This window comes from Phoca vitulina, unplaced genomic scaffold (genome assembly GCF_004348235.1).
Source record: "Phoca vitulina isolate PV1807 unplaced genomic scaffold, GSC_HSeal_1.0 scaffold3, whole genome shotgun sequence".
In the NCBI taxonomy this organism is placed as follows: domain Eukaryota; kingdom Metazoa; phylum Chordata; class Mammalia; order Carnivora; family Phocidae; genus Phoca; species Phoca vitulina.
Genome location: NW_022589706.1, coordinates 39,199,196 through 39,215,554, shown reverse-complemented (window position 1 = coordinate 39,215,554; position 16,359 = coordinate 39,199,196). Strand labels below are relative to the sequence as shown.

The 16,359-nt window shown below is 36.6% G+C and overlaps 1 protein-coding gene across 8 annotated transcripts in view; it reads right to left on the bottom strand.

The window, feature by feature from the left end:
- Positions 1-2,380: 2,380 nt before the first annotated feature.
- The window catches only part of EXOC1 (exocyst complex component 1), a 67,756-nt gene continuing 53,777 nt past the window's right edge, over positions 2,381-16,359 (bottom strand). For all 8 annotated transcript variants that reach the window (XM_032400413.1, XM_032400415.1, XM_032400417.1 and 5 more), the window contains 4 exons: positions 10,276-10,459; positions 7,643-7,842; positions 4,189-4,383; positions 2,381-2,553 (listed from right to left, as the gene is read on the bottom strand). In XM_032400413.1, coding sequence (XP_032256304.1) covers positions 2,401-2,553; positions 4,189-4,383; positions 7,643-7,842; positions 10,276-10,459 — 732 coding nt within the window. In that variant the 3' untranslated portion in view covers positions 2,381-2,400. The remainder of the gene's footprint in view (positions 2,554-4,188; positions 4,384-7,642; positions 7,843-10,275; positions 10,460-16,359) is intronic.

Here is a 16,359-nt window from a genome sequence, read left to right as displayed (position 1 = left end):
TTTAATATGTCTTGTAATTTTTTTCCTTGATAGCCAGATGTGATGTGCTAGGTAAAAGGAACTGCTGTAAATAGGCCATTAGTAATGTGGGGGTGGGGTGTTGGGGGAGAGGAACTGTTATATAGTCCTATGAATAGGTCTTTTACTGAGCCTGTACCTCCAGGCACAACTTTACCTATGTTTTTCAGTCCTCCTTCCCCCCTTTATGTGGGAAAAGATGACATAGAATGGACTGAAGTTGGGTATTTCTCTTCCTCCATGTGTAAGGCTAGAGCCAGCTGGAGCTGGGTACTTCCCTTCTCCTAGGTCACTTAAGCTCTGGTTAAATATGTTTCTCCTGAGAACACAATTTGTCAGGAGCAGAATACTCTGCCATATTTCCAAATGGATCCTTTCTTCATCTCCCTGCCAGAAGCACAAGGGGATTTTTCTCTGACATTCACTGGTAGAACTACAGGAGGTAAAACTCACAAATATTCGAGGGACTCCCAATGACTAGGAGTTATTTCTCAGACTTAACTCTCAGCCTCAAGCCATTTGTCAATTTGTCAATTACAGTTCAGTTTTCCCTACCTGGACACTGGTTCCTGAGGATGTTTCAGCTTGGGGGTTTCTGGTCCAGTAAGTCATTATTCTCTGTATTCTCCTGTTGGGTCTCTCTGATTGTGGCAGTCGTTTGCCCTGTGACCTCATTGCTCTTACAGATCTAAGAAGAGTTGATTTTTCAGTTTGTTCAGCTTTTCACTTGTTAGAATTGAGAGGTGACTTAAGTTTCTTATGGATAGGACTGGAAATTGGAAATCTGTACTGAATCTTTAAATTTGAGAATAACTGTCATTTCTACTGTTACGTGTTCTTATCTGGGCGCATGAAGTAGTCTTCCACTTATTTAGACCTTCTTTATTATCTTTCAATAGTTTTATAATTTTCTTCCTAAAGGTCTTATACATCTTGTATTTTTAGCTCAGGCTGCCATAACAAAATATCATAGATTGAGTGGGCTAGCTAACAGAAATTTATTTTCTCAGTTTTGGAGGCTGGAAGTCCAAGATCAGGGTGCCACATGGCTGGATTCTAGTGAGCTCTCTTTCTGGTCTGCAAATGGCTGCCTTTTTGCTGTGTCCTCACATGGCAGACAAAGAGCTCTGGTGTCTTCTTAGAAGAGCATCAGTTCTGTTGGATCACAGCTCTATCCTTATCACCTCACTTAACCTTAATCACCCCCTTAAAGGCCTTCTCTCTAATACAGTCACACTGTTGGGGGGGGGGGTTAGGGGTTCCACGTATGAATTTTGAGAAGGCACAATTCAGTCCATAGTACAGTGTTCTGTGAGATTTAGTCCTAAATACTAAATATTTTTGATGCTATTATTATTTTTCTTACTACACTTTTAAGTGTTTTGTGGTAAATGAACATGTAATTAATTTTTGTATACTGATTTTGTAAGAATTTGCTTTTATAAAAAAATAGCATAGAACAGATCTAAGAATATCAAATTCTAACTTTTCTGAAAAAAATTTTTTTGAAAATTTCTTTATTTCATATTCACTGCCACACAGAGTCACATAATTCTCAGAATCTAAGTTTACAACTGAACATCACAAGATCCCTTAATCCATATACACATTAGTTAGACAGAGGGGAAAAAAATTCTGTACAATTATTTTAGTAGTTCCATGATTTGTAGGCAATAGTGAATTAGTGAAAACTGAAGAACTCCCGATGCCTTACACACAGGACAACCACTGACAAATACAAGAAAGTAGGCAATAAAAGAAAACTTTCTGTTCAGTCACAGAAAAATGCTAATGGCATTTTGTGATGAGAGAAATGTTTTAAGTTAGTACACAACCTATTGGGCAAATAAAACTGCTACATAAATTGGTACTTTTGCTCTTGAATATTTGTAGTATGGTATTACCCATTTATCTGACATTTAATAATACATAAAGTTCTAAGTCTGGGTTCTCAAAACAGTTACTTGATAATTTTGAATAATGTCTGGTGTACTCAGAGTGCTTTTTTCATGTATCTTTTCTTCTTTCAGAAGTTTTAATTTTTAAACATTTAATGATACATTTATTGGAGTTGTACCTTTTCTACCACAATGGATTAAATAAACTTGTCAAAAGTATGGTTTTGTCACTTTCTGGGACACTTAATTTGCTGTTCGTCCTTTCACATGCCTCTGTTAGCACATATGGCCAAGTGACCACCTGCAACAGGTAGGTCTCGTGTTATTAATCACACAGATAAGGCAAGTTGTATATAACCATTCCTCCTACCCAGTCTGTTGACGTAAAGCAACAGGGGCTCCCTAGCACCTAAATCTTTGTTTTTCTTTTCCCATATATATATAAATAAAATAGTAGACACTTCTTTCATTTATCTCTTCTTTTTTAGTGGGACTGTGCAATGCTGGAACAATAATCTAGAATGTCCTGAATAGTGAATTCCATTGTAACACCAGACCCAGGATAACAGCGAGCTATCAAACCTTCAAAGTGCTTGTATTGGCGTATAAATTCATCTTGCATAGAGTGCCACACCACCTATTATAAAAATGAAGATACAAGTCATTATGAAAGGAAATATATAATCAAGTACGTAGAAATAATGTCAAGATATATTCTAAGATTTTAGCAGAGTGTAATGGTTAAGAACATGCATCTTTGCTCCTTCTACTTACAAGATATGTGACCTTGAGTATGTTACATCACTGCTCTAGGCCTCAAGTTCCTCATCTGTAAACAGGGTAGTAACAATAACACCTTCCTCATAAGTTTCTTGTGAGGATTAAATGAGTGCATGTATATAAAGTGCTTAGAACAGTGTTTGACACGGTATGCACTCATTACATTTTAGCTATTATTATAGCTACTACAATATCCAATAGAGATGTGTATATGCACAATTATACATGGAACTAAGACTAGTAATTAGATGAAATGCAACACTTACTGCTTAAATTTCATTCCAGATGAAAGTTTAAACATTTATCTAAAATTGATGATACAAAACATTGCTTGATGCCATAAGGGATACTAAAATGAGACAGATTATATATAATCCAGTGATTTATGGTTTAGCAGTGGAAACTACTATGTAGATAACTATCAAGGCAGAATCTGATATATACACTGACATATTAGCTAATACTAACAGGTGACATTTATTGATGCTTACTCTGTCTCAGCACAGTACAAAGTACTTTACATATGTATTATTCTATTTAAGTCTCATGACTACCTGGTGAGGGTGGGTGCTATGACCGTCATCACTACCCAACAGATAAGGGAATGTATTCTTCCAGCATTTTTCCTTGTAAACTCTTAATCTCATAAATCCTAAATTCCTGTCACCTTAAGTCTACGTACTAAACAGTATTACACTTTTTGCTTTACATCTTTTAGCTCATGGTGTTTCTTTCACCTGCAACTCCTCTCACTTTATCTGTAACTATCTGACTTTCAGAGGCAAACACAAATGCAATAAAGGCTTTGATGATGTTGAAGTCAATTATTCTCCTTCATCTCTGGGCCTTTCAGTATGGTTCATAAAGAAAAATGGCCCAATTTGGGGTTTAAATCTGGCTCTACCATCCATTCACTGTGGGATCTTGGTCATGTTCCTCCACCTCTCTAAGCTCTGATTTTCTTACCTATAAAATGGCAATGACAATACTAGTAGTGTCCACTCTATGACAGAGGTATTATTTCCACTTCTCAAATAAGAAAGCTGAGGCTCAGAGAGGTTAAGTGACTTGCCCAAAGTCATGCAGCTTAATCTTGAGCCAGATTATGAACCCATTTCTAACTCTGGCTCCCATGCTCAGAATTACTCCACTGTACTATACTCTATTCCATTTAGTTACTCCCCTCAAATCTAAAAAACAAACAAAAAGCCTAAAAAAACTCTGCCCCACCCCCAAACAAAAGAAAAACAAATGCCTCAAAACAATATAGTAGAAATATAAAATAAATAGGAATAGCCATATAAACATATTATAAATATTATTCCTTTCTTCCTCACAACTCATTAGTCTGGTCTGTATTTTATGGCACTTTATGGAAATTTCCTCCTGCACTAAAATTAGAAAATCTGTAGCCTTTCTAGAGGACTCGTTTGGAGAAAAGCAAAACATTTTAAGATGTGCAATCTAGGATGGTTAACAGAACGAAGCATACCTGAAGTAAGTTTTCCTCTTCACATAAATGTTTATCAACCTTCTTGTAGAGGTTATCTAGACCTTTTTTCACTTCCTTTCCAGGATACTCTTTAATGACTTTACGAAGTTCTTGTTTGTTAAATGCAAGTTGATAGCTTACTTCCTCCTCTCTTATACCCTGTGCTACTCGAGCTTCAACGCCTTCAAAGAAATGCTTCAAGGAAATGAAAAAAGATGTGGAATACATATACAATTATGCAGTCATCAAAAAAAGAAATCTTGCCATTGCAACAATGTGGATGAAGCTAGAGAGTATTATGCCAAGCGAAATAAGTCAGAGAAAGACATAAATACCATATAATTTCACTCCTGTGGAATTTAAGAAATGAACAGAGGGGGCAAAAAGAGAGGCAAACCATAAGAGACTTTTTTTTTTTTAAAGATTTTATTTATTTGACAGAGAGCGAGAGAGAGAGCACACAAGCAGGGGGAGTAGCAGGCAGAGGGAGAGCGAGAAGCAGGCTCCCCACTGAGCAGGGGGTACAATGTGGGGCTTGATCCCAGGGTCCCAGGATCGTGACCTGAGCCAAAATCAGATGCCTAACCGACTGAGCTGCGCAGGTGCCCCACCATAAGAGACTCTTAATTACAAAGAACACAGAGGGTTGCTGGAAGGGAGGTGCGTGGGGGGATGGGCTCAAGGGGTGATGGGTATTAAGGAGGGCATTTGCTGTGATAAACACTGGGTGTTGTATGTAAGTAATGCATCACTAAATTCTATACCTGAAACTAATATTACACTGTATGTTAACTGGAATTTAAATAAAAACTTGAAACTACAAAAAGAAAAAAAAAAACTAAAATAAATAAAAATAAAAATGTAAAAAAAAAATTAATAATGGCTAAGCACTGCTTTTATTATCAAATTTAAAAAACCCTACTTATAAAACAGTGAAATTTATTCACTGTGTAAAACTGTAGAAAATATATAAAAGTATGAAGGATAAAATAACAATCAGCTATTATTCCACTACTCAGAGATAACCAGTGTTAACATTTTAGATTTCCTTCTAGTCTTTTTTTTTTTTTAAAGATTCTATTTTTTAAGTAGTCTCTACACCCAAAGCGGTGCTTGAACTCACAACCCTGAGATCAAGAGTTATATGCTCCACTGACTGAGCCAGCCAGGTGCCCATCCTTCTCGTCTTTTGATGTGAGTACATAAGTGAGATTATAATATTGCATGCTGTATTTTCTACGTAATATTTATATTTTTTTCCAAAGTATAAATTTTAATGGCTGCATAATATTCCATCTAATGACTGAACTATAATTTATACATTCATTCCTCCAGTATTGGATATTTAACATTTTTCACTTTTTTTTTAAAGTTGATAAAATCTACTCAGATTAAAAGAAATTTATTATAAACACAACTGTCACAAGTATCTTTCATACATAACTATTTACCCATATTACTGATTACTTTTCAGCACAAATTTCTATGACTACAATTCCTCAGCTGAGGAGAATAATGGTAAGTATTCTGAAGATTCTTCATACACATAAATTGCTTCCCAGGAAAGTTCAATCAATTTATATTTCTGTTAAGAGTACATGAGACTGCTATTTACCATATTATCATCAGCATTATCACAACTTAAAGAAATCATTGCATTTTGATGAGTGAAAAAGATTTGTTTTTTTATTTCACAATTCTTTGGCTATAAATGAAGTTAATCTGCTTTCATATGTTTCACAGTATATTCAGAACCCTTGCCCATTTATACATTGGGATCCTACTGCTTTTCTTATTGATTTTAAAAAGGTATTTTATATTTTATATTACTGACTACTGGATTGTTATAAATATTCATCTCAGGTTGTCTTTGAAATATATTTGTTTTTTAAATATGTAGTTTTATTGATTGGCATGCCTGTATTTGAGCACTATACAATATGATCTAATACTGAAAAGCCAATCCCCCTCTCATTATTTTTCTCTAAAATTTTCTTGGCAATTACTATTTGTTTGTTCTTCATTAAATTATTATTATTATTACTATGTTTTTGCTAATAATTGTTTTGACAAGTCTATTCCTGGTGCTTTTAAATTTTTGTTTCTACATAAACTTTTAATTGATTATGACACACAGAAAATAAATTGTTTTTTTATATATTTATTTTGAATCCTGCTACATTTTCATGGATCAGTAATTTCAATGTATTATATACAGGTAATTATAATCTTGACTCTCTTTTTCTTTAGAGAGAGAGAGGGAGAGAGTGCATGTGAGCAGGGTGGGGAGGGTGAGAGGGAGAGAGAATCTTAAGTAGGCTCTACTCTCAGCATAGAACCTGATGCGGGCACTTGAGCTCATTACCCTGAGCTCATGACCTGAGCTGAAATCAAGAGTCAGATGCTTAACTGACTGAGCCACCCTGGTGCCCCGTTAACTCTTCTTTCTATATCTTTTATTTATGTTTCAGGTCTTATTGCATTGGCTAGAGCTTCCATAACAATGTTAAATATTAAAGGATGTAGCAATGTTTCTGCTTTAAATTTGATTTCACAGGGAATGCCTCTGATGTTGCAGTTAAGTATCACATAGGATTTAGGTCTAAGACAGGCCTTTTACCCTAAAGGAATATCTGTTCTTAAGTTTTAGAAGGAATTGGTTCTGTACTTGATTAAATATATTTTAAGTATTTGTTGTTGACAGCAGATAGATAAATAAAATCTTTTAAAAAATATATTTATATATTTATTTATTTAGACAGCACGCAAGCGGAGGGAGGGGCAGAGGGAGAGAATCCTCAAGCAGACTCCTGCTGAGTGCAGAGCCTGATGAGAGGCTTGACCTCACAACCCCTGAGATCATGACCTGAGCTGATACCAAGAGTCAGAGGCTCAACCGACTGAGCCACCCAGGTGCCCCCAAACCATCCTTTCTTAATTTTAATGATCAAATATGCTGTGGGGAATGACTCAGTTCAGGAAAGGAAGGGAAAGAAAAAGGCAATGAAAAAAACAATTTTTGGTTTTCCTTTTATCTTGATAAAGTTTTCGAAATCTTCATCTGAACTAAGGTTAAAGATCAGCCATTTGTGAGGTATGAAATAAGAGAGTGTGGCATAATGGAAAAGCCTAATCTAGGGTTCATCAACCAGCTTTGCTACTTGCCAGTTACTGTAACTTCAAGCAAGTTTATTTACTTTCAGTTTCTTCATCTGTAAAATGGGTTGACACTACCTCACCCCACATCATTGTTTACAGCAATTAAAATAAGAACATACAGAGCATCTACCAGTATCTTAGTACACTGGAACCTTTGATAACTGGGTCCCTCCTTCATTATCCTTTGCATCAATACATGAGCAAACTTAGGATGAATGTCTTATGTTTTTCATATGTAAATATATGTATAGAGGTTCAAAATCAGGAAAATACTACTGAATGAATATATACTTACATTTAGTTTTTCCAGAGGTTGCCCTAAAGAGTAAATGACATAAGACTGAAGGTGATCTGTGTATTTTTGTTTGGCTTCTTTTTTTTCAGTTTCTAGACATGAGATTTTCAAACGAGAAAGTGTTGCAAAAATATGGTGAAAATTTTCCATCATAACTACATCCCTGGGGGTCTTCTGGCTTTCATTTGCTACTTTCTCCACTAAAATAAAAAAAGAAAAAACATAATAACATCCTGACCTGAGTATTACCATATTTAGCTATAAAAATATTTATGTGATTTTTTTCATTTGTAAGTTTAACAAGTAAGCACATTTCTGGACTTAAGATATTCTGAAGGGTCTTCATATCCACCTAACCCTAATAAAAAAATCACTCTAAAATAGTCATATATACATATATATATGGAAATGTAGTATATAATAAAGGTGGCTTTTCAAATCAGTGGGGGAAATGATGAATTATTCAAAATGTGTTAGGACAACCAGCTGGTCCTTTTGAATACACTAATAAATCTGGATTCCTATTTCCCATTTTCAGCCAAACAAATTCTAAATCGCTCAAGTACTTAAAAATGTAAAAAGCAAACAAATATAATCACAAGTACTAAGGAAAATAAAGCTAATTAAAAAAATAATTTTGGGATGCCTTGGTGGCTCAGTTGGTTAAGCGTCTGCCTTCGGCTCAGGTCATGATCCCAGGGTCCTGAGATCAAGTCCCCCATCGGGCTCCCTGCTCAGCGGGGAGCCTGCTTCTCCCTCTGCCTCCAGCTCCCCCTGCTTGTGCTCTCTCTCTCTCTGTGTCAAATAAATAAATAAATAAATAAATAAATAAAATCTTTAAACAAAATAATTTTGTGATAGCATGACTTTTTTACAGATGGTCCAAAAATCATAAAGGGAGAGATGGATAAATCTGACATGAAATTTCAAAGCTCTTGCATAGTAAAAAAAAAAAAAAATACCATAAATAAAATCAATTTAAGTCTATTAAGTTGACAAAGAATAAAAAGTCTGATATTCAGGGGCGCCTGGGTGGCTCAGTCATTAAGTGTCTGCCTTCGGCTCAGGTCATGATCCCAGGGTCCTGGGATTGAGCTCCACATCAGGCTCCCTGCTCGGTGGGAAGCCTGCTTCTCCCTCTCCCACTCCCCCTGCTTGTGTTCTTGCTCTCACTATCTCTCTCTCTCTTAAAAAAAAAAAAAAGAAAAAAGACTGATATCAGTATTAATGAGATGTGATGAAAACTTTCACCAAGTGCTCAGAACACTAAACTGGTATAACCTTTCTCTAAGGCAGTTTGGCAAAGGCCTTGAGATATATGTAAACCTTTTGACCTCGTAATTCCATTTCCAGTAATTTACCCCAAGGAAACTATTGGACAAGAATACAAAAATATATGCAAAAAACTGGAAACAAACTAAATGCCTATTAATAGGAGATTTAATAAATAATGATACATGGAATACTATGCAATCATTAAAAATGATTACAGTTATAATATAAATTGACAAGGAGAGGCATTAAAATTTATAGAGTAGCATGTTCCAAAACAGAGTGTAAGGTATGATAAAAACTTTTACATTCAAGAACACACACACACACACATACACACACACACACACACACACACACACAATATGCACATATATATGAAGGAGAAATACTGAAAAATTTGGACAGATAAAAATTAAATGTTATCTTTCCTGATGAAATTACAAATTATTTTTGTTTTTTCTTGATTTTTAAAATGTTTTTTGATTTTTGGGGGTGTATAATGAGCATATATTACTTTACAGTCAGACAAAGCAAAGCTACTTTGAAGTTAAATTTTTTTTTTTTTTTTTAACTAGGCTCCATACCCAGAGTGGAGCCCAACCTGGGGTTTGAACTCATGACCCTGAGATGAAGACCTGAGCTGAGCTGAGATCAAGTGTTGGATGCTTAATCAACTGAGCCACCTAGGCGCCCCAAAGTTACTTTGAATTTTAAAAGAAATATCTACCATACAAACATTCAATCATGTAATTTATCTATCTTTCCCCTAGACATGCTTCCACTGAAAATGTCATATGTAATTGGTAAGATGATTCCACTTCCTGTCAATTGTTTCAGCTTTTAAAGTTCCTGAATATATGCAATCAGATCATTTATTTCAAGTTAAATGGCACATCATACAGTTTCTGTAACTTAATTGTGGGATCTGCCACAGGAAGACAGTAGTTTAGCATTACCCTACCTTATGTGACAGATATGAAAACTGAGGCCTAAAGAGGTAAATTGATTTGCTTCATGTTATACTGCCTATCATCTCCCGAAGACTCTTGCTAAAATGCAAATGTAAAATCCCATTTTTAAATTTTTTAAAAAGGTTGTTTTTTTTGTGATTAAAAAAGGAATTCCAATTTTGCATAGTGATAATCCCATATGAACTAAAATAGAAGTGGTTCCTGATGAATATGAATGGGTTTTACGTACTGCTTATTTTTTCACGTTCAAGAAATACCTACTTTCAGAAAACTTAAATAAGACTATAGAATATGGAAAATAATGAACATATCTATCTCCCAACTTAAGTGACCATAAATAGTGAAAACAACCAACCAAAAAATTCTTTAGTACATAACAAAGCTTACCATTAACAAATACTCCTCTGATAAGTTTAGTATATGCTTTATCTAGATCTCCACGACGTTCAGCATTTTTAAAGATCGATTCTGCGAGTCCAGCAAATTCTTCAAATTCAGCAACAAATGGAAGAATTCCTACTTTACTCTTCTTTGAGATTTTTACTTCTTCCATTTGCCTTATTTGGTTACTCTACAGTTAGGCAGAAAGCAAGGGAGAGAAATAGCCAAGCACATTAGAAACAACATATAATCATAAGCAAACGTATATATTATAGGGGAAGGACATAATTTAGTACCTAGAACATTTTGGATGTTTACTAATTACAGATTAATACAACAGGGATAACCAAGAAACACTACTTTTATAGATTAAAAAGTACATATTATTTAAAACAAGATACAATCAAACTTTGTGAAGCTCAAGTTTTTGTTCAAAGTGAAAACAAGCACTAAACAATTCTATCATTCATGAAAGATAAGTATAAGGTGATTGCTCATTTTGGGGCAGAGTAGATACCAGGGCAGGCACAGGATTTCTCTAGGTTATTTTTAGTTGGTGGCCATGTGGCCAAGTTTGAGAATCATAGTCATTTCCAATTCTCATTAGCCTAAAATTTGTGTTTGGATAGACCAGTTCTTTCATTTCTGGATATGAGAACAGAGAGGGAGAACAGGCATTTCTACAATGGATTTACACTACATAAGTTTGCCATGTATCTATTAGTTACTTATCCCATTTTTTCTCTATTTATTTCAGCAAAGTGCTTGTGTATGATGGTGACAAAGTACAAAAGGGATGTCTCATATAGACAAAACCTAGATATTTGGGTTCAAAAAGATCCATGAATTCAATTATGGTTCTGTGTACTTCTCAGAGGATCGAGATAAGAATTACACTGCCAAATACTGTTAGACATTTTTACTTCTACCTAAAATTTCATAAATGCTTTTGGGGGCATAACTTGAAAATCCTAGGACATGTGGCTTAGAAAAGTATTCTTTGTAGGCTATAGGCATTATTATTAGAAAGTCCTGCGGAATACTGTCAACCACTTGAGACTATCTTTACTGCCACAGCATACCCATTTTATTGTACTTTGCTTTATTGCGCTTCACAGATACTGCATTTTTTTTTTTTAAACAAATCGAAGGTCTGTGGCAACCCTGTATTGGGAAGTCTGTCAGTACTATTTTTCCAACAGCATTTGCTCATTTCACGCCTCTCTGTCACACTGTGGTAACTGTTCGGCAATATTTCAAACTTTTTCATTATTCTTATATTTGTTACGGTGATCTGTGATCAGTGATCTTTCGTTTGGGGTGCCACAAACCATGCCCATATAAGATGGCAAACTTAATCAATAAATGTGTGTGTTCTGACTGCTCCATCAACCAGCCATTCCCCCATCTCTCTCCCTCTCCTTAAGTCCAGACACAGTTTTATTCCCTGAGACACAATATTGACATGCAGCCAATTAAGTGTTCAAGTGAAAGGAAGGGTCTCACGTCTCTCACTTTAAATCAATAGCTAAAAATGATTAAGTTTAGTGAGGAAGGCATGTGAAAAGCTGACAGGCCGAAAGCTAGGCCTCTTGTGCTAAACAGTCAAGTTGGGAATGGACGGGAAAAGTTTTTTTTTAAGGAAATTAAAAGTACTACTCCAGTGAACACACAAACGGTAAGAAAGCAGAATAGCCTTCCTGCTGATATGGAGAAAGTTTTAGTGGTCAGGATAGAAGATCAAACCAGCCACAACATTCCCTTAAGCCAAAGCCTAATCCAGAGCAAGGCCCTAACTCTTATTCTGTGAAGGCTGAGAGAGGTGAGGAAGGTGCAGAAGTGTGAAGCTACCAACCTCTGTTGGTTCATGAGGTTTAAGGAAAGAAGCCGTCTCCATAACATAAAGTGCAAGGTGAAGCAGCAGGTGCTGATGGAGAAGCTGCAGCAAGTTCCCCAGAAGATCCAGCTAAGATCATTCATACAGGTGGCCATACTAAACAACAGATTTTCAGTGTAGACAAAACAGCCTTCTATTGGAAGAAGATGCCATCTAGGGCTTTCCTAGCTAGAGACAGCAATGCCTGGCTTCAAAGCCTCAGGGGACAGACTGACTCACTTGTTATGGGCTAATGCATCTGGTGACTTTAAGTTGAAGCCAATGCTCATTTACCATCCCAAAAATCCTAGGGCTCTTAAGAATTATGCTAAATTTACTCTGCTTGTGCTCTATAAATAGAACAAAATATGGATGACAGCTCATCTGTTTACAACATGATTGACTATTTTAAGCCCGCTGTTGAGACCTACTATTCCAAAAAAGAAGAGATTCCTTTCAAAATATGACTGCTCATTGACAATGCACCTAGTCACCTAAGAGCTCTGATGGAGATGGACAATGAGATTAATGCTGTTTACGTGTTTGCTAACACAACATCCATCCTGTAGCCCATGGGCCAAGGACTCATTTCAACTTTCAAGTCTTATTATTTAAGAAAAATATTTTGTAAGGCTAAGCTGCCATAAATAGTGATTCCTCTGATGTATCTGGGCAAAAGAAAGTGAAAACCTTCTGGAAAGGATTCATCATTCTACATGCCATTAGGAACATTTGTGCTTCATGGGAAGAGGACAAAAGTAAGCCATGAACAGGATTCTAACCCTCATAGAGGACTTTGAGGGGTTCAAGACTTCAGTGGAGGAAGTAACTGTAGCAGATGTGGATGTGGTAGAAACGGTGAGAGAACGAGAATTAGGAGTGGAGCCTGAAGATGTGACTGAATTGCTACAATCTCATGATAAAACTTTAATAGATGAGGAGTTGCTTCTTATGGATGAGTCAAGAAGGTGGTTTCTTGAGATGGAACCGATGCCTGGTGAAGATGCTGTGAAGACTGTTGAAATGACAACAGATCGAGAATATTACATAAACTTAGATGACAAAGCAGCGGCAGGGTTTGAAAGGACTGTCTCCAATTTTGAAAGAAGTTCTACTGTGGGTACAATAGTATCAAACAGAGAAACTGTGAAAAGAAGAGTTGATTAACAGGGCAAACTTCACTGTTGTCTTATTTTAAGAAACGGCCACAGCCACCCCAACCTTCAGCAACCACCACCCTGATCATCAGCAGCCATAAACATGGAGTCAAGACCCTCCATCAGCAAAAAGATTAGAACTCGCTGAAAGCGCAGATGATGGTTAGCATTTCTTAGCAACAGTATTTTTAAATTAAGTTACGGACATTGTTTTTTAAATATAATGCTACTGAACACTAAGAGACTATAGTATAATATAGACATAACTTTTATATGTACTGGGAAACCAAAAAATTCATCTGAATTCACTTTATTTCAATAACTCACTTTATTGTGACACTCGCTTTATTGCAGGAGCCTGGACCAACCGAGCCTGCAGTAACTTGGAGGTATCCTTGTATTTTACTTCATCGGTATTGATCATTGTGAAAAGTAAAAATGGATGCAGTAGAGAGGGGAGCGTAAGGCTGCAGGTGTTGGAACCAGACTGTCTGGGTAAGAATACTAATGCCATCATTTTTTACCGTTGACCTGGGCAAAGTAACATAACCTCTCAGAGAGTCTACCTTATGGAGGCGGGAGGAGGTCGTGAAGATTAGATGAGATAATGTGTGCAAGGTGCTTAGACCTGTGCCTGGTACACAGTAAACACTAATTTATGAATGCTGGTCTATGGTGGTTATTAAGTTGCATGAAGATTTTTGTTCAGTGTGGCACACAAAGGCACAGGATATAATTATAGCCTGAATATACTTAAACATTAACAGGACATATTTTACTTATTTATTTTTTTAAAGATTTTTTATTTATTTGACAGAGAGCACCACAAGCAGAGGGAGAGAGAGGGAGAAGCAGGCTCCTTGCTGAGCAAGGAGCCGGATGTGGGACTCGATCCCAGGACCCTGGGATCATGACCTGGGCTGAAGGCAGCCGCTTAACCGACTGAGCCACCCAGGCATCCCAACAGGACATATTCTAAATGACAGTTATCTTTTCTGGCGTTGTAACTGGTAGAAGAGAAACAATGCATTCATTTAAGAAAAGAGCCATTGGGGGCGCCTGTGTGGCTCAGTCGGTTAAACATCAGATTCTTAGTTTCTGCTCAGGTCATGATCTCAGGGTTGTTGAGACTGAGCCCTGCACTGACTTCGTGCTGGGCGTGGAGCCTAAGATGCTCTTCCTCTCCCTCTGCCCCTTCCCCCCAGCTCACACGCATGTGTGCGTGTGCACTCTCTCTCTCTCTCAAAAAAAAAAGCCATTAATGAATTAAATCTTATAGAAATAAACTTTTTCTCAAGCTCAATGTATACATTATTTGCAGCTGATTGCTTGACACAGAGGTTATTCAGTGACTAAAACTACAACTTTGATGTGAGGCACACATCACTATATTACTTATCCATCTTCTGTCCATGGCAATTTAACCAAATCGTATCATTCTTAAAGGTTTAAGAGCGCAAATCCTTATCACTATAGTGTGAAGAGTCCTGAAAAGCAAATTCAGTGCAGATAAGAAATGTATGGGACTGCAGAGCCCAGCGTGGTAGTACCTGATACGTCACTTACTTCCTAACTTCAGCTCTCGCTCAGGCTAGGCTAGCTTTCTTAGTCCCGTTCTTTGAAGAACAGCAGATACTCTGAGCTTGGCCACCAGTTCAAAGAGCCAAACTCAGGTTCCATTTTCTGCAGCCATCTGACAAACAGGCCCATCTATTACCTTTTCAAGGTATGCTTTAGGTCCTAATCTTGTCCCAAATACCAAAACATAACACGTACTGAGTACACACTATCCACCAGACACTGTGAGAAGACATCAGTTAAAAATAAGAGACAGAGAGATGTCCCTTTAGTGACAAAAGATAGAGCCTTCAGAAATACATGCAATTTTATGAGAAAATACTGAGTTTACACCTTTGTCTAAGTTCATTTTACTTTCTTTTTCCACTGTTCTGTCTTGAGAATAACATGAACATTGTTTAATGAACTATTATTAATTACTACCACCATTATGAGCCATCAGTTAGTAAGGTTTTTTTCTGTGCAAGGCAGTGTGCTTAGCACTCCATCTGAACGCACATCTATATTTATCTGACACTACATCCTATGCTTTTAACAATTATGCTCTGTTGGATTGACAGGTGTTACATAGAGTTATATTTTACTGATAAAAGCAACAAAGCCTTCATAGTCTGGAAATGTAGTGTCCTCATGATTTAGTGTTCCTGCTATGTCATACAGGACTCATTATCTTAGCTGTTGGCAGCTCTTACTTTTCTCTTTGGCTCTCAGCTTGCAGCAGACCCTCTAGGTTTAGCGTCACCGCGGGAGAAGGTGGGAGAGGGAACAGGGTAAGCCTTAAGCGGTCAAATTTCATAGTATTTCAAATACCAAGTGAAGTCATGTGGCAAGGAAAGAGGATTAACAAGCCTGTTGAGGCAACATTAAGTTTCTATAGTGAATGTAGATTGCCTTTATACTTTAAAAACTCAATAAATATTATTTTTCACGAGTACAAAAATGATGTGGATTTTTTTTTTTTTTTTAAGATTTTATTTATTTATTTGACAGAGAGAGACACAGCGCGAGAGAGAACATAAGCAGGGGGAGTGGGAGAGGGAGAAGCAGGCTCCCCGCTGAGCAGGGAGCCCAATGTGGGGCTCGATCCCAGGACCCTGGGATCATGACCTGAGCTGAAGGCAGACGCTTAACGACTGAGCCACCCAGGCGCCCCAAAAATGATGTGGATTTTAATTGCCCTTAATATTTTTATCTCCTATTATTTTATGGATATTCAAGAGCTGGATATAATTTAGAAGTTACATAGTAGAAATATTCAAATGGTTGACATGCTAACTACATTAATAAAATGAAGCTTTTATTTTAGAACCTGGCCCAGCCCAATTCATACCTACAAGCTTACCAAAACCTAGCAGACAAAAATAAAATTGTTAATGATTTTTCCTTCCTATTAGAAGGAAGAACATAATGACTGCTGGAAGTTAACATAAGAACAATATATTCTCTATTTTTTTTTAAAGAATTTTTTTAAGATTCATT